The sequence below is a fragment of the Aptenodytes patagonicus genome, chromosome 3 (assembly GCF_965638725.1).
Source record: "Aptenodytes patagonicus chromosome 3, bAptPat1.pri.cur, whole genome shotgun sequence".
Classification (NCBI taxonomy): Eukaryota; Metazoa; Chordata; class Aves; order Sphenisciformes; family Spheniscidae; genus Aptenodytes; species Aptenodytes patagonicus.
In genome coordinates, this window is record NC_134951.1 from 37,474,909 (window position 1) to 37,494,627 (window position 19,719).

A 19,719-nucleotide genomic window follows, 5' to 3' on the forward strand; every position below is an offset into this window, starting at 1 on the left:
TTTAGCTCAGAGCTGCAGTCTGCCTACAGTCCCTTGTACATCTCTACCATCACTCAGTGCAGACACACTCTCAAAGATTAACTTGATAACTTTCAGTCAGATGCTTTTACACCCAGTGCTGGACTTCTGCAATGTCCAGTTTCCATATTAAGTTTTTCCACTATAGTATGCCAGAGACATGATATAATATTAAAGTAGTTTCCCTGTGTCCACTTGGCTCACTTCCCATAACTCTCCAGCAATCAGTGTTGTTATTGAACACAAGACTGTGAATCAGCTAAAATTAAAATGTTGACATTCATAAAAATGAAATGGCCTTTCCCTTCAGAAACATTTACACAACTCCAGCTGATTTCAGTGGGAGTTGTACATGCGGTTTGGGCCCAAAGTTTAAACAATTTTTTCTGTATGTGCTCTTAAAACCAGCTTTCAAAATCAACCTGCAGCTGTAACTTTCATGCAGAGCCATGTTTCATTTAAGTTAAACATAGGATTGATCTAAGCCAGCATCCTAAAAGATCAGAATCAACTAAATAAATGAGCCTTCTCTTGCAGCGGCATATACCAAAATTTTATGGCCTGAGTCCTGCCTTGTTTACAATGGGATACATCAGGAGTGCCCTATTAAGTCAGCAGGCTAGGTCGCCGCAGCCAAGGATCCAAGTGTGCACATCAGATGAGATGGTAGCAGAATCACCTGAAGGTTTTGCTCTGATGGTCAAACTCTCCTCAGCATTGGAGGAGGCAGTCACTTTGGTCGGCTGATATCCTTCCCTCTGAGGCGCAAAGTAGTTGGTTAGTCCTGGAGTACCAGCCCTCAGGCACGTAGAGAGGGGATGTGGACATGGTGCAGGGGAGAGTCAAGGACTTGCTACACAAAGGGAATGATTGCTTGACCCTGTTAGAGCAGGTTTCTTGTTCTTCTGCTACTGGGAATGCAGAAAGGTGAGAAGATGCAAACCAGGAGAGTTCTGACCCAAAACAGAGGGACTTTGGCCAGAGCACTCCTGAGTCCCTGCTCTAGGATAAAGCCAACAGGAATTCATACTCAGTCCCTTTAATATTTTATCTGTCTTTTCCAACAGTTAATCAGTTAACACTACTCTCAACTGTCTAGAAATATCTTTTTATTATTCATTCAACCTCCCCCGTGTTATTTTTTTTTTCTGATCTATATTTCATTTCCTATATAAAACTAAGATAATTTTCCACAGATTATCAAAAGTCAATTTCAAATGTCAGACTCAAAAATCTTGGAATGTGTAATTTTAAAAATGCATGAAACAGCATTAAATCTCCTGAGGACACTGAGTCCTTGTTTCTGTCAGGACAGAAGCAGCACTACGCAGTCCGAACATTACGTAAAGTCCCTGTAATATGCTAAAAACCTCATTGTAAGAAAATGTCACTTGAATTTGTACTACTCTGCCTGTAGGAGGTCATTCATTTCTAAAGCATTCTTATGTTACTATAGAAACAGCAAAAAGAAATCATTTATTTACTGAAGAACTACTATCCATTTTCTGACCAAAAAAAAGAGCGCCCCCAAAAAACTCCCCAAATCTAAGCTCTAAGAAATGTATACAACAGAAACTAACTCAAAAATGAAAAGTGACTCAGTGATGACAACTTTTTTTACTGTATCGCTTCAGTACAGCCCAATTCTCACAGCACAAATAGCTACCTGTCAAACGGGATGGCAGGATTGGGCCCTATATCACTGAAACATAAAGATTCTCTTTCTAAAGGGGAAGAGACTATGACATAATTATCTCTCAAATTTATCTCCTGAATATAATACACTACACCTCTTGTTGTTTATTCTAAAATGTACAAAGGTAAGAAATAAAATGGGTTGACATCTCTGCTGATGTAGACTAGCAGTCTCATTTATTTCAAAAGAACTACGTCCATTTCTACCAACAGTGTTTCTAGCCTAGAAACTTCAGTGATATAAGTGGAAATACTTGAAATTTCTCAGCGCAAGCAAGATGGGAATCTGACCACTGAATTGTTTTCTGAAAAAAAGGCTTTTTTCTAAATTTCTCTGAAATTTGTATTTAAAAGTGTAATGACTCCCCTGCTTAGAGTCAGTAACTGAAATATTCTTAAAGCTGTTCTGAAAAATATATAACTGCCAGCAAAAGGACACTCATAAAATAGATCTGCAGCTTTCAAACTTTTCAGACATTCATTAGGATTAAACATTTCAGTGTAGATTGCTTAATCTAGCAATGAATTTGTTTCTCCTTAAAACAACTGCAAATTATGAAAGTTAATTTATTTAGCAGCTAAATGTACAGTATGTTCATTTCATCTGACAGCATGCCTTTCAGCAGAAAACCAAATTCTTGCAGACTTACAACCACAAATTTCTTATTAAAAAACAGATTAGAAAAACAGTAGCTCTCGCAAACTGCTCACCATCTGTTGCATTTACACTCACCGCCCTCACCATGTGTATCATTGTATTTTATTTCTAGTGTATGATGACTTGGGTAAGATCATATGATCCTCCCAAAAATCGAAAGCCAAATGGTTTGTTTGGTGTGTTTGAGTATAAGAGGGAGACTTTTCCCTAAGGCACTCCTGTGGGTGTTCTTCAGTCTGTATTTTGTATCTTCAAATATAACCATCAATGCTAATTCGTTTAGTTCCCCCAGTTGTCACAAGCCTTGTTCCACCACACAGCAAATGGCAGCCTGCACTGATTTAATTTACTTTAGGAGTTTCAACGATTTTGTGTGAGCTGAGGGGAATCACAGCAACAAAATATGTCTGAGGAAAAATTTTCCATGGCACCTTTATAGAAGGGCTCCAACCAAAGCTGCCTAGTGATGGATCACCACGCACTTTTGAAAGTGAGAGGATAAAAGTGGAGAGTTTTCTACAGCACATATTTTGCATGTGCAGTATGAAATATAAAGCTCCAGAACTTTCACCTCTGGATAGTACTTCATAACTGCAGGCAAAATCAGCCAGTGACTGAAAGAGGCTGTATAAAAGATCAGAGCACTATAAATTTCCTAAAATCTGGATTACTGAAGAAGGAAAGCACACTCCTTCAACAGAGGGGCAAAAACATTGTTTTTCTTTTCCCGCTCCACAAACACAAAAAAGAAATAAACCTATTCTCGCTGAATAACAATTACCTGTATGGTATGGAACAGCACCCTCAGAAATTAGTAATTTTCTGATTGCTCATTTGCTAACTCTCTATACTGTGTTGTCTGTGAACAGTTCATAAAATTCTGATCCCCTGGCATGCGTTTATCTTTGGGCTGGACCAGATAGCTATGCAAACAGTTTATAGAAGAGATTATCTACAGTTACTTGGGCGAATATTTGCCCTCTCTGTTTTATGCGAAGAAACAATAAGGGCAAGCATATACTTAGCAAAAAGGAAAACAAAAGGAGAAGCAGAGATTACCCAGCTGGTAAATGATATCAAGTACACAGAATGATTGCTGGGTTTGCGTGGATTGATTTTCCCGAGTATCCTGAAACAAAGCAGCCACTTCAAAACACTGAAAAACTGCCGTGCACAGCAAAGCAGAGGAAGAGGAGGAACTTCCAAGAGCAATTTGTAACTGCTCCACAATACTTTGGAGATAACATACATAACTGAAGGACCTTCAATGAATGCCTGGGCAGACATGTTCTTGCAAATCATGTTAGAGCAGTCTAAAAAATTATCAGTTTTCTCTCTCTGCTGAAGGCTACCCTTGCAACCGAGATACAGTAACTGCCCATGTGAGTTCTCCTACTACATGCAGAGCAAAATAAATCATTACTGAAGGCAGTAAGAATGTTTGTCTACACTCTTAGTCACAGAGGACCATTTAGCGACTTAGTAAAATTCCATACACATCTGAGAGCTTGGATTTTTCATTTCCTGCCACTTGACTATACAATAGCTGGAGAAGTTACTGTATCCAGCTCCTCTTTTCTCACTTTTCTGTTAGTGCTGAAATATTCACTACACCCAAACTGATTTCTCTTAGGCTACGTATCAATACCATAAACTAACAACTGTCCCAGTTTGAAAGGCAATCTCAAGCCTAGCTCTTGATACGATGATGAACTGAAGTGGCCAGCAACTGTGGCATCACTGACTGAATAGGTTTGGTGAGAATTCATATGGTGAAGACATCAAGTAAGCCCCACTGGGATTCCTGATACAGGAAAATACTTAAGTGCTCAGTACTTCAGTGCTGTTGGCAATGAAAAACACACACTGCGCTATTTTGTTTCTCAGACTCTATGGCTCACGGAAAAACTAACTGAAATACTAAACACTTTTTTATGCTTCCTTTCACAGCTTTTCTGTCATTACTGTTGATAAGTTTATTTCTCCAGGAGTTAAGATCTGTCCCATTCCCAGCCTCAGACAGGCAAGTTATTTCAGCTAATAGTTAGTCAAGTATTCACTTCACTGACCTGTGTAACTTTTCAGCCAAGTCCAACCGTATTTATCTTAGCTTCACAGGCAGCATGACTTTTTTTTTCAAGTAAATTTCTATACTAAGCTTTGAAGTTTGAATGTTACCTTTCAGTTCAAAAAATTGCAACCCTTTTATTCTTAATTGTCTGTTTGTCCTCAAAGTTTTTGTCTTTTTATCCTTCAATGAGGTAAGACAGTACCATACAGTGAAATATTATCTTATACATACTTCAACAGATATTCTGAGAACCTTTCATACCATTAGTCAGAGAGTCTTTTAAAATATCTATGGACCATGTCCAAAGAGTTTTGGCCTAATTCAAGTATTTTTATTACCCCATGAAACTGCAGATATGCTGATTACTGAAATACTCAGTGGATGTTCCATGAGGAAACATCATGATTTAGGCCTCTGCTGTCATGCAAACAGAAATTTTTATTCTATTCTTTACCTTTGATCACCCAGTAATGACTGACATCTGTATATGCTCTTACTAACATTTGATCTAACCAAGAAAAATTTAATAGACAGCTTTAATATGAAAAGTAATGTTTTCTGGAGTGCACCCTGGTAGGATTTTCAAATCCAGCTGAATCTTCAAAGGATATGCATTTCAGTCACCTGTCAAAATGGTGAAAGTAATTTTTAATTTGGTTTTCTCCCAGCTGAGGAACCGAATAAAAAGTAATTCAGTTAAGTGACAGGATGCTCATTTCTTCATATTTATCTGAAGACAAAATCTGTCACAGAATTTTTTACATAAGGTTTTAATTCAGTTGCTTAGAGTAAAACCTCTTACAGGAATGCTTGTGTGTCCTTTTAAGGGCAACATCCATTTTAAACTCCATCTGCTTGCATATAAACCCATTCCTGAGCTATAGTCAACTATCCTTTTAAATTCTTTGACTCTTTAACCAATTTTCAGAATGTTTTTCTTCTTATTGACAATTTAGCACTGCAGAAAGTCCAAATCAGAATCAGAGCCCTCCTGTGGCAGGGGAGCACTGAAAGGACAAGACAGTCTCTACCTGAGACTGAATTCTGGTTTTCTGATGCATTGGTGAATCATTGGAACTGATTTTTTTTTTTTACAGTTTCCTATTTAAAATAGGTTTTCTGGTTTCTTTCCTAACCTATGTCATAAACAAAAAGTTAAACTGATGGAGAAACTGAGAGCCAAGTATATCCCTACTATAACTCCATTAGCGTCAATGGACAAGTTTTAATTCCACATAATTCATCTGTAAGATGCTTCAAGTGCTGTGCCTACACAGCTGCAGTGTCAGACTTTAGCAATACATACCTAGCCAGCATGGAGCACAGTCACACTTCCTTTCACGGCCTAGGAGGCAGCTTTCCCTATCCTCTGACAATTAACAGATGACACTGAGAATGCTCACAGAGAAGTCTGGGAAGTTCTCTGCACAAAGGCAGAGTGAGAGCAGCCTTCCCTCCTTATAAGAAAGTCTTTGGCTCCAACTTACACTTCTGCCAGCATTCTGTTAATGCTCAGCTCCAGGATCTTACTCCTATTAGTTAAAAGCAGGATATGATTCATTATTCCTATACCTAGACTAGATGTTGCTTCTCTAATGCAAAAATGGTCCCTGAACATCTTTCAGTCTCAGTACAGCTGAAATCCTGCAAATTTTCAAATGGATGAGATGCTTTAGCCCCATTAATTAATCCTGTTACATTAAGAACAATCTGCCACTAAATCTGCTTGGAAGCTGAGAGTTATAAGACAAAATATTTCACTGAGGCCGGTGTGGAAGTATAGTCAGTTTTGGCTGGTGCTTCCGGCAATACCTTTTTCAAGAGACCCAGAGTCCCCTCCACAACCAGTGATTTGACCCCACTGTTTTCTCTGATGGACAATAGGTTTGGAAAATCCCTCTAAAGTAGGAGAATGTCTTTATGCCTATTTTTCATTCACATATTTACTTCTACAGAAAACTCAGGAAGACAGTACACTTTACGATGCCTTAAACATCAATCAAATAAATGAATGACTGTACAGAAACAAGAAATAATTACCTTCAAGTGTTTCTCCCTCTCCAGAAAGGGCCTCTCCTGCTCCAGAGGCGTACAAGGCCGACACAGTCAATGCATACCTAGTGGCTTGGTCTAAGCCTTTCAGCACTTTAGAGGTAGTGTCACCTTTCACAGTCACTTCCTTAGTTTCACCTCCTGCGACTGGAGTGTATGTTATAAAGTACTGCTGCACTTTGCCAGGAGCAGCACTCCAAGACAGCTTCATTGTTGATGTTGTAACATCAGAAACTCTCAAATTTCTTGGATTTCCTCGGACTGCACATGTCAAAAGATGTTGAAAACAAGTTGAAGCAAGCTTCATTTCTTGGATTACTTTTTAGGTTACCACAACATAGGACTTAATGCTGAAAAAATAATTCCTGAATAGCCTGTACTAACACTGCTACAGTATAACTTTACTGTAATCAGGATTGTACAATTCCATTTCCACCCTCCTTAGGCAAAAATGCCCAATAAAGTCTTTTTGCTCCTATTTTTTTCTATTAAAACTACAGGCTCAATCCTGGAATACTTATACATACTAGCACCTGAACATACGCTCAACTTCAACATGCCAAGATCCATGTTGAAGTCACTGTCTGCAGAATCAAGTCAAAGATCACCAGTGAAATGTGAAATTAACACGTTATGGTTTCTTACAGAGTTCTTTTTGATGATAGTTCTTCTGGTTGCTAATATTTAAAATCGCAGTGAAGTTTCACCAGTGTTCAGGACATTCGTAATGTCTCTGTACTCTTCAGATTTTGTTGAATAAGACATGATACCTGTTAAAGGATCATGTATTTTCATACAAGTTAAGGCTACAGTGATAACTTTAGTAAATTAAATGTTTCATTCATTCCTTGCTAGCCATTCAGAACAAAGTGCAGACAGGGTCTGAATTTGCTGAAAAGAAATATAATTTATATCATTGACAATATGAAGAAACATGAGGACAATTAATTAAACATATAGGTAGATTCTTCACCCAAGCTACCTTGCCATATTAGGTGTTGCAGGTTCAATATACTACATTTTAAAATGAAATATTACAATTTTGATAAATTATATTGTCTTAAGTTACCTCTCAACTAAGCTTGAGCAATTTTATAATTCCCTGTTCATCTGGGCTAATACATATGGTCAATATGGGTTACTCTCTTTTCAGTATGAATATGTCAGCATGCAGGGAGTTCTTCTCAAGCTTACTACATTCATAGCATTGATCATGTACCTTCATCAGTTTTTGCATATCCATTCAGCGAATTTCCAGGCCCAGACTGATACTCAGGGATAACAGACACTTCATATCTTGTATCTTGGATCAAGTTCTGCAGAGTAGTCGATCTATCATTTGCTGAGACAGTCACTTGTCTCCTTTCTCCTCCAGTAAGTGGTCTGTATACAAGCCTGTACCGTAGGACATTCCCTGGCGCTGGAGTCCAGCCAACTACAAAGCTATCAGTAGTTTCATCTGTTATTCTTAAGTTTCGAGGAGCACCTTTAACTACAAAAAATATACACATATAATTTGTAAACATTTGCTTTTAATCAAGTAATATCTGAAGTGAAACCATTCCAACCCTTCTGTTAGCTCATCCAGTTTACCAAAACAACAGCTTTTATTGCCCTCCCATTGTTTTAAGGTACACAAACCATTAGTCTTTTCTGAAAATTTAGGGCCAGAGTTACAATCAGCAGTGTAATAAAGTTGTCCCATAAACTACATTAATCCCAGTTTATACAATTGCTTCTGAAACTTAAGAGAGTCTGTGTTTAGCGGTAACAGTAGAACTGAACTGTGTAAGGGACGTTTGGGCATAGTGGGGAAATTTCTCAACACAACAAATCGTATAGGTTTCTTTGCTGTGGCCATTTACTTCTGCACCACCTCCATTTACAGACAGTTGTCAGACACACCTGACTACACACAGGCAGCTCTCCTATTTTAAAGAAATGACCAAGGTAATTGCAACAGGAAAAAAATCACCAAAACAATTCTATTTCTTTAAGTTAAATTTTCACAACAAAAAATACATTCATTGCAATATGAGTTGCACCTACTGTTTAAAAAAGGCTTCTGAATTAAGTCTCAAACTCAAAGACAAGAAATAGCCAGAAATCCCAGAAATTAAGGAAAAACGGTGATGAATCATTTAACCTAGCCTGCTCCCTGACAAAAGATAGAGCAGCTCAGGTAATTTCATATTAACTCAGTGGGCACACCAAAGAAGGACTTGACTCTTCCAACATACATTATGATTTACTGTACTAAAAGTTGCCTAACAGTATGTAGCATTGTCATTTAGGCAAAAAAAAGTTTTGGTTTTTATTGTTTATTAACTAAAGTATAATTCAACATATACAACAATGTTGTATGCCAAAAGCATTGGTCTTCAGTGTTAAATTACAGATCTGTTAAGAGTGGAGCAATTAATAATCCTAGCTTTAAAGAAACGATCTTGTTTCCTACTAATCAGAAACAAAATACTCAGTTTCAAATTCTTTAAAAGCCTGAAACCAAAGTTAGTTGCCAAGAAAGCTGCTTAGCCCAAATTGTTAGCTAGACCTGCATGGAGAACTGCTGACATTTACATGATTGCAGAAGAACTCTGTCTTCTCAGACATGTCGGGATTTCATCAGATCAAGATGCTGACAATTATTTAAGGCAGTATCAGTTACAACACGGGAACACCATTTATTTTTATTAAAGCTATTCCTTCTCCTGTCCCTTACAATCACAAGTTACATATTCTATCAGCCAAGAGTTTGTCTGTTTTCCTAAGGGAAAGTTACGTGTGGCCAAAACATTCTGACTGGTACGGTCATGGAAATATGCACACCAACAGTGAAACCTGTATCTTCCAAACTTAACATCCAAACTAAGTTATTTCATAAATGTGTATTTTTATCAATCCTAAGAGGAAAGAGCAATTAACAAATTTCCATGCTGTTTCTTTTGCTTCCTTGGAATCATTTACGTCACCAAAGGTCACAAATGACAGCATGGAATAATGAAAAAGAGTGGATATTTTAAAAAGCATGATTTAGACTAGACTGAGTATTCAACTACTGAAATAGAAAATCAAATTTACTGTCATCCTTCTCCTTTAAATCAGTGGAAATGCATTGTGGCAAGTCTATAAAGAACAAGTACAGCTACCATGCTTAAATTTACAGCCATTGATCACATAAACTCACACTGACATGAATGGAAGTTTTGAATCAGTGAGAGTTACTGACCAAAAACACAGCCCCCTTTAAGCCTATGGTATATAAAACAGAATTTCTATTAATGTAAGTTAAATGTAGACACAGCAAATTACATGGGTACATGCTTGACTTTAAATGTATTAACGTCAACATGCATTCCTGCATCAGAGTCATAATTATTAAATAGAATAGAATAGTTCAGTTGGAAGAGACCTACAACGATCATCTAGTCCAACTTAAGTGTATATTAAGATTAATACATGCCAATGAATTTATTATTGACCACTCAACACTTCATTTGAAAATAGGCCACTGCAGAGAAACACAGAATCCATCCAACTTTCAGGGAAAATAAAATCCAATCTTAACAATTTAATGTTGGCCTATTATTGGAATTTTATATCTTTACTAAATGCATTGAGAGACAATAATGTTTATTCTCATCCTGCATACCAGTGCAGCTTCTCAGCCTTAGCCGGCTGTTCCACATACACCCATTCTACCAGTTAAGCAAATTCTTATTTGAACATATGACTCTCTGTATCTGAGAATAATGGGAAGCCTACCTTCTAAGGTGGTTTCCTCTCCATCCAAGGGAGGGCCATCACCATCTTCATATTCAGAAATCACACTGACTGCGTAAGTAGTTTCAGGTAGCAAGTTGGTGAGAACTGAGCTAGTACTTGAAGCTGGTACTGAAACAATGAAATCATCTCCACCGACTGCTACTTTATATTTAATGAGATAGGACAAAACCTCAGATCCAGCTGGAGACCAGCTCACTTTGAAACTGTCAGATGTTACATCAGAAAAGACCATATTCTTTGCAGGTACGTAAGCTGTATGGAAATAAAAATGCACAGATGAGGCATACTTGCTAGAATACTTTTTAACACAAAATCTCTAAAATAAATGAAAAATGTCCCTCAATAACTTGATTTATTCTAATTCAACAGATAATTTGTTGCACATGCAATAGTATTTGTTTTCTACACTTGCTTATAGCTATCAAATTTCATGAAGATCATATCTAGGTTGTCTCAAATCATATGACAATGAGTAGAAGCACCAACTCAGTGATTTCTAGATCAAATGAGAACAGTCCATCTAAAAAAAATGTACTTATGAAAACTTAAGTTAGAATCTGATAATCAAGTTCCCTCTTTCATAAGTCCCATGAACAGCAATAACATCATGCCCTCAATGGGAACTAAGAATCCTTGGGTTTTTGCAGATCTAGATTAGAAATAGGACAAAATCAATCCCAGTATTTTTTCAGGAATGGAGTCAAAGGGGAAACAAGGAATTTGACATGAGGCACAAACACAAACCTGACATCCTGGGCTTGTTTTGGTTGGCCTAGTCAGCCTAACAGTGGGGATGTTAAGGCTGCTTGAGCCCTCTAAAACAAAGACTGCTTTGCCGGTTTGTTCCTCAAAGCTATCCTGAAACAAAAGGCTTATTTTTAAAGAGAGTGGGGTTTTCAATACTGGGGACTATTCAATGTTAGTGTTCTACTAAACATAGGTAGGGACACTGAGTGTGCAACTAATCATAAGTAACTTTAGCTGACCAAAAGTTGGTCATTTAGAAATCTTTTAAATATTAAACATTATCCAAGCTCGCCAAATTTGGATGGATGTGAAGATTTTCATGTGCTACTTCATTTCAGTCTTTACAGTTGGATTGAGATTAATATCACCTATCATCTGCTGTCTCAAATCGTCTTGTCTAAGCCCATTTCAGAGGGCCATTCATTTTACCCTAAAAATTAATCAAATCGCCCTCTGGAGGTGTCAGCATTGTTCCGTTGCCTTTGAAATTCTAAAAGACAAGCTTAGACTAGCTACCCCATTTTGGACAGCTAAAGATGAATGGCCCTCATAAGTAACTGTTTTACTCAAGACATTAAGTGTAAAAGCAGAGCACGTCCACTAGGTCATTTCAGATAGATACACACTTCAATAACTTTCTAGGTACCTAGGAGGCGAGGGAAAAAAAAAATGTTTCTCCAATAATTTTTTCCTCTCCATTTCTCCATTAATTTCCCCCATTGCTTTTAATATGCTTGAAAATGAGAACCAAATCCCCAGGTATAAAAATTACCATTTGTATATGGACAATTTCATCAATATCAATTCTTTAGGTAACTACAAGCACAAAACATTGGTTCAGATCTTTTTTCATTGCATTTTCTACATTTCTCTAAGTAGTAGTAGTTACTTACATTTTTTCCTTATAGCAGCCAGTTCCTGCTCAATCCGTAGGCAGACAGACTGTGTAAGTTCAAATGATATTCTTTGAAAAGCATCAAAATCTTCCACTGTGTAAACGTGGGTTTCAGCAGGAGGCGATGCAATTGCTTCTAACTCCGTACGCACTGCATCCTTCACACCAACTGCAAATATTTCTACATCTGCATCCCTCAGCTTTATTGCGGGTTCTTTAAAAGCATCTGATGATTTTCCATCAGTAATAAGAATCATGACTCTTGGCACATTTGGTCTTGATCCTTTGCTGGTAACAAATACTTTCTCCCTCACATATGTCATCGCTTTCCCTGTGTTGGTAGATCCACCTCTGTAGGGGAAGGTGTTAATAGCCTGAATTATGTCTTCCACTCTGTTGTATCTGTTCAAAGAAAACTCCATATGGGGATCTCTGCTGTACTGGACAAGACTTATCTGTACTTTTCGAGGCGATATCTCAAAGCTTTTAACTAACACTTCCAAAAAGGCTCTTACTTTAACAAAATTGGCGATACCAATGCTGTAGGAACCATCCACTAAAAACACAACATCAGCTTTTACATCCACACCACGTGAGCATTCTGTAAAGAAAAAGAATTACCACTATAAACAGATATCCAATAGCCACAGTATTACAATTGCATCTGCAATTCATGTATCATACCCGGTTGCTTATAAAGGAAATAAACCATTCTAAGTAAAGCTGTTTCTCACAGATAATAAAGGTATGATATTAAAACAAGCATCAGAGGTTTAAACAACAAAAAGCTACCATGTGAAAATAACATAGTAGCTCCTAACTCACCCACTTGAACTTTTACTTGTTGTGTTTTTTCCATTATTGTTACTGGCTCACTGGGGGTCAGTCCTTTCATTGCATAAACATTAATTTGATACTCTGTGTCTGGAGAGAGATCTTTAACGTTCAGAGCAGTAGTCTGAGGACCCACACTCAGTACATGTTGTTTTCCACCAGCTATCATTGGAATGAACTGCAGCCGATAACCAGTTATTTGGCTTGTGGATGGATCCCAAGTGATCCTAACAGATTTTGAGGAGATCTGAGTGGCCACCAGATTTGAAGGAGGCTCCACCACTGAAAGAAATCAAAAGCAAACCCAAAATATTAATTACAATTATAAACATATTTTCTTGCATATTTTTATTTCTGGAATAAATTTAGTCATCTTTGCTTAATCTTTACTAAAAAACACATTATTTTTTTTAGCATAAATAAACACAAGTGAATTACAGGAAAGTCCAAATGAGTGAGAGGGTAGAAATATGAACAATGCCTTTGTGGTTCCCTGAGTGTAGTAGAAGTTCCAGGAGAAATGCTGCCTTGCTTTAATACTGTTTCAACCAGAAGTGAAAGTTACACCCACAGAAACACAGTGGAGAGTGTGAACAAATGCAGACCTGAGCAGAGCATTATGACAGTGGAGCCATCTCTGCTGCCATTTTGGTCAAAGAATAACTAGTTACTTAGAATCTTACAGGGCCAGAAATCTGCAGTGATACAGCTTGACGTCTGTGTTTTCACAGCATTCTCCAGTTTTCATTCCTCGGTTCTTAACCTATTACATATTCTGCCCCTTCACCAAGCGGGTTTTTTCCCTTAGTACATTTTTCCATAGAAGTGATACCTGTGTCCAAATTGACTGTATGAGACTCTGATAACTGCACATCATTGTGTTACCCTTGAAACTATGGAATACTGGAGCTATTCCAAATCTACTGCTTCACATGTTCTGTTCTCCTGCATTTAAATGCAGCAAGCTGAGGTCTGTTTTCCACACTTGCTAAATGAGGCAGTGGATCAAACTCCAGAAATAAAGCAAAGAAAGTAGGGATAGCCCCTTAAATATGCATCAGAATAAACTGAAGTCAATAAATACATTTATATAAAGTATCTCACCTTCTTCTCCACTAACCAGTTCACCTAGTTGTTCATCAACACCAGAGCACACTTGCAAGATAATTTCATTCTGTATATCCACAATTCCATCAAAATTAGCCACATTGAACACATGCTTCAGTGAAGGCTGAGATGCAATTAGCTTGAGTTCCTTTGCATCCGCTGCTTTGATTCCTAGAAGTTGCAATAGACAGGACTGTGTTAAGTGGTCATAAAATACAGACGCCTATGAATGTATTCATAAAGTATCAGAACACCCCGAGGTAAAGCTGAGTTTAATTCGGTTCTGTCTTCTGTCATTATCAATAATCAAACTACAAAACAATGATTAATGCAATGAGGTGACATACTCCATTTTCAACCTGAGAAAATAATGTGGTGTCTTCAATAAGGCCAAGGTTGAAACTATGCTTGTCAGTCATCTTAATCTCCCTGTAGGAGCTACAGAATTACTATCAAATTAACACAGCTGGTATGTTCCACTCTGGAGGGTGCAAACAACCCATTTCAAGGCATACACGTGGAAAGAGTGGCATCGTGAAATTCTTGAAACACAGAATCTGTAAAACATATAACTTACTTCTTTAGGAATGTTAATCTCTCAATCATTAGAAAAACTCAACGTACCCAAAGAAAAAACTTCAACTCCTATGTTGCGAAGCTCTCTTGCAGGAATTTCGACTTCATCTTGAGCTTTTCCATCCGTAATGACAATTGCTACTTTGGGAAAGCCTTTTCTTGCTCCAGCAGACTCAGTGAAGGTGTTTTGAACCAGGTAATCAATAGCCTCACCTAAAAACAACACCACAAGTTGTGTTTTATTAGGCTTGAATGAACTAGGATTTAAAGCAAATTTGAATTATAAAATGAAATGCTGAATAAACACATATGTGGGAAATCTGTACCTGTCATTGTGTTGCCACCTTTGTAAGGTATCCTTTTAATTGCATCAATAAGATCACTTCTTCTGAAATACTGATTTAAATTGAACTCTGTTCTTGTATCTGAACTGTACTGAACAACTCCAACTCTCGTCTTTTCTTCCCCAATGTCAAAAGCTGATACAAGGGCAACCATGAAGTCCAGAATATATCCGAAGTTATTTCTCCCTACACTCCATGAACCATCTACCAGGAAAACTAAATCTGTCATTGCACTTATGGAGCATCCTGGAACACACAAAAAAAAAATCTCTGTTAGCAAATGAGCAATTGCATTCTTACAAATCGGTGAGAAATGTCTGACAGAAATTTAGTAGGTAAAAGCCAAAGCAAACAGATATTTACTAGATTGACATTCTTACCTGGAATATCTTACTTGGGGAAGCATTATTCACATAAGTGAACACACATACGAGCCTTCTAGCTGCCATTACTAAAAGGGAACTGCCACCTAGATACTCAGTTTTGAGACACCTCTCACGCTATTCCACAAGATCTGTTATGCCATAGCAGATGAAAACTCACATATAAAACTTTTTGCAACATTTTGATGTTATCGGAACATTTCATTTTGTTACCACTTCTGCTTTGCATCTTTATCTCCCCATAATAGCTGCACAGGTCCTTCTGCAATGCCTTTTATCCACAGCACAATGTCTTTTGTTAATAGGACTAAGACACTTATGGACTTGCTCAGATTAGTTGCATGAAATTCCTAGTTTCAGTACCAACTTTGCACCTTATTCTTGCAATGCGGCTATACGTTCCTTCCATCCCAGTCTCTTCCCAAGTTTTCTTAACTCTGGACAATTTTACAAGTTAACTTTATTGCTAGGTAACACAGGAACACAGTTTAACTTTATGGGGCCCTAGAGCCAGATGGCACTTATCTCTAAAATGTCAAATAAGTTGAAAGACAAAACACCTTACTTTGTAATTGAGCCTCAACCTTCTTTTCCTCTGGTATCCCTGGACCACCTGTCTGAACTGCACAAAGCACAACACAGAATTAATGGAGGAAATCAGGTTAAATTTGTTAACATCAAAGAAAAGCATGTAGGGAATTAGAGACACAAATCTGACAAGCCTCAGAACATGAAAACATTAATGCAAGTTATGAATACATCACCTGTACTTACAGATTTGACAATATAGCATTCATGGCAACACAAAATACAGAAAATGCAAATAATTAAGAATCCTCTGTATTTGTGCATCTTGTACAGTAATTTCCTGAAAATTAATTGCAACATCCCTGAATGAAATACCAATATTACCCCTCTCTAACATATAAGGGAACTCATCATAAGTAATTTTCCTGCGGTTGTTTGGGAAGCCTGAGACATGCGACAAAACGTGTCATAGAAGATAGTCTGCTGTGCTTAACACTTTTGTTTAATTAAATTTACTTTATGCTTTATTTAATTATTAAATATAAATTATAAAAATTTAAATTCCATATTTTATTATGCATATAGATATATTGTGTCACATTTTATTGTTTGGTGAAGGTAGCTAGCTTTTTTTTTCCCACACACACAGGAAGCCAGTTGGATTCATTTGTCGCTGAGGTCAATGAGAGTCTTCCCCTTGACTTCAGCAGATGCAGTTTATAGGAAGTAGATTTAGCTCAAAAGAACCAGTGGCCTCCTGCGAAGGATTCTATAGGGCTTGTCAGACACAGTATATTCATGTTAGCCTCCTCTTATCTCTTGCAAATTATCTCTGCTTCTACTAGGAACGATGCTTAATGGAAAAAGACTGTTCAGACAGTTACATCTGATCAGAGTTTAGGTATGTGGCAATTTTGTTGAGGAACTGGAACAAAGCCAAGTTTTGTGAATGACCACTCAATTATCTTTCTTGGTTTTCTAATTGTATTACAGGTACTTACTTGTCAGTTGGCCAAAAACAGGTAGACTCTCCTCTCTCTCATCATATGAAGCTATTGATACAACATACTCTACATCAGGTATAAGATCTGATAAGACAGTTTGGGTAGTGCTAGGTGAAAGAGTAAATTCTTTAGTAGGCCCATCTGCAATAAATATATAAAACAGTTAATGCAGCCTTTAAATCCAGTAATATCAATGACAATTTGATCATAAACAAAAAAAAAGAAAATGCAACAGGGAACAATCTATCTAAAATCCAATTATAATTTTAGAACAATATACTTTCTTTTCTCCTGAAGTATGAATTTTGAAACATGAAACTTCAAACTAACCTGTTTTCAATAGCGAACCAAATTACTGAAGTGTTTCATAAATTCCAGGAAATTTGAAACTTAAAATGTATATACAAAATGTACTATCATCTAACAAATCATGGTCCAGTTCTGATTCAATATCACTTTTACATTGATTATTTCTCAAAGTGGAATAGAATGATGAGTGTCTTACACAGCCATTATCAGGAAGTTATATGACATCACTGCATCATTACCTGACACATGCAGTATTTCCCCTGGGAGAAGTACTTGAATGAAGTACAATACAATTCCCTAACTTTAAGGTAAAAGCATAGAAGAGGAGCAGAGTGATGATTCTACTTTCTTTTTGCTCCTTGCAAGGGAAAGGCATCCAAAACTTATTACTTGCAGTCCCGAAAGGGTAAACGCTACGGTAAGAAAAACTCTAACTTGGAACCATCACTGCTTCTTCCTGTATGCCCTTTGCTGCTACCCAGTCTTGATCACAAACTTCAGAAAGACGTTAATAGCTACTCTCATATCTACATTAGATATAAGTGAAAATAAACACGTTTTCCAAAAATCTAATGACATAACAAAATGCTACAGAACTCACCATTTGTTGGAACCACAGTTATCCTGTAACCCACTATTGCATCTGGTGGTCTTTTCCATGACATTTGAACATTATGTTCATCTATAATTGTAAAATTCAAGTCTGACGGTGGATTAACTGCAAAAGATTTATACCGGGGGGGATGTTTAAAAGTTTGAGCAAGCTTTGGCTAATGAATAAATAAAATAATGTTGAGCAAAGCTTACTAAAATTGTCTTTGCATAAATTTGTTTCCAACAAATATAAAGATATGTTGTTGGAAAAAGAGTAAAATAAAAGCCGACAAAATATGACAAAACATCAAAGAGTATACGCATTACAGAGGACAGCACAGAACATATGTTTCTTGAGTTGCCAAGACATTCAAGAATGGCCAGCAAAATCAAGCACAATAGAAAACATGTTTGGATACATGTACAATGAGTTCACAGATAATCACCACATATGCAAACATTTCACATAACAATTAAAGGAAAATTTTTTACATGCTGGGTGCAATCCGTACAAGCATGCCAAATCACAACCTGCTTACAATATCATGAGATCATTCAGGACATTGAGAACACAGTACTCTTCTTAATTAGACATCAAAGAATTGATCAGCTTTTAATATAGTCTCTGCATAGTCATATTTCTTATCAATTTCACTGAATCTAGAAACTTGGCAGAGAAAAATATTTTAAAGAATACAGGAAAAGATTGGACATTTAATGTTCAGTAAAACAATTTCTGTTAGGGTCTAGATACAAATATACATGTAAAATGTATATCAGTAATAATAATATACTGATGTATCATTTTATTTCAAAATACGGAGAGCTCTACCCCTTTGTTCCTAGAAGCCACTAAAATGACATACTTTGCATATGGCTGCAAAGGATTCAGGAACTAAGGGGACAATAAATAGGGTTAGTAATGGTTGCAATTTGCTGAAATATTTGAGCTGATGCGAAAGTTCACAAAAATAAGATTCTACCTGTTTACACCAGATTGCTGTACAATTTCACAGGTGTAAACTATTGTTTTCATGTTCCCTTTGCAGCAGGTGTACCCATACTAGTAGTGGCATTTTAACATAAAATGCCAGTATGGTTCCAAACAACACAATGGTTAATTATGAAAAGACAACATCAAAGTATATTTATGGACATTTATTTTACAGAATTTATAGAAAACAGCAAAGAGGGCACCAGTGATCTGAACACATGACTGCAAATAATACTTGTAGGAGCTGATGACAGAAGTAACTGAACAGTACAGAAAGAAATAGTTTACATACGCTATTTTGCAGCATCATGCATATGTAAATGAAATGTTGATTATTATTTTTTTAGCTTCCCACAATGGACAAAAGCCTCCATGTACAAGGTTTATTACACAAAGACGTTTCATAAATATTTTATAATGATATTCTCTTTGTAAAATTGTCATGCTTATTCATGCGGTATTTTACTGACTCACTGTCAGTGCATGGTAGGTGTATTATATATTATTGTTTAAATAGTTCTACAAAGTAAGATTAGATTCAGCCATACTTTCCTTAACTACTGTGAGACTGTTTGCAGGCATTTTTAATAGACAGATCTTCTCTGTTTCATGGAAGATCTCCGTCATATGTCAGATTTTGTTTCAGTTTTGAACATAATTTAAAGAGCAGATAAAGAAATAAATGCTGGAATGTATACTTATGAAAAGACACTGTCCAATTGCAATAAGTAATATTGAGCTCAAAAAAACTGGCAACCAATTGTGTAGGCATTTTTTTTCCCTTTAATTTACTGTCATTTCCAACCATAGGATAATATGGCTTTGTAATACTGATACAACAGATACACTAGTACTGAAGTAAATGTTATTTTTCCTATTGTCCATACACAGGCAGTGAGATTAGACTATTAACCTGCATGCAGTTTATTCATCATTCGGTTTATGAGTATCACAATGCTAGAGACAGCAAGGTAGTTACTTAGTATCAAAATCATGCAACACGTGTTAATAGTAAAATACATTTAGGTGATAAGAATATCATTATAAAATATTGTTTCAGTAGCAATGGCTCAGGACAAATTTAATGCAAAGGCAGAGACAACTGACCTGAGCATGCTTTTAAA

At 36.7% G+C, this 19,719-nt stretch overlaps 1 protein-coding gene across 5 annotated transcripts in view; it reads right to left on the minus strand.

Moving 5' to 3' along the window:
• The window catches only part of COL12A1 (collagen type XII alpha 1 chain), a 102,531-nt gene that overhangs the window by 73,382 nt on the left and 9,430 nt on the right, over positions 1-19,719 (minus strand). For 4 of the 5 annotated variants that reach the window (XM_076333084.1, XM_076333082.1, XM_076333080.1 and 1 more), the window contains exons 3-13: positions 17,609-17,725; positions 16,696-16,839; positions 15,732-15,788; positions 14,766-15,029; positions 14,488-14,652; positions 13,861-14,034; positions 12,748-13,038; positions 11,921-12,523; positions 10,260-10,532; positions 7,714-7,986; positions 6,483-6,755 (exon numbers count right to left, since the gene is read on the minus strand). The exons of the other annotated variant lie outside the window; for it this stretch is intronic. In XM_076333084.1, coding sequence (XP_076189199.1) covers positions 6,483-6,755; positions 7,714-7,986; positions 10,260-10,532; positions 11,921-12,523; positions 12,748-13,038; positions 13,861-14,034; positions 14,488-14,652; positions 14,766-15,029; positions 15,732-15,788; positions 16,696-16,839; positions 17,609-17,725 — 2,634 coding nt within the window. The remainder of the gene's footprint in view (positions 1-6,482; positions 6,756-7,713; positions 7,987-10,259; positions 10,533-11,920; positions 12,524-12,747; positions 13,039-13,860; positions 14,035-14,487; positions 14,653-14,765; positions 15,030-15,731; positions 15,789-16,695; positions 16,840-17,608; positions 17,726-19,719) is intronic. 5 annotated transcript variants of the gene reach the window in all.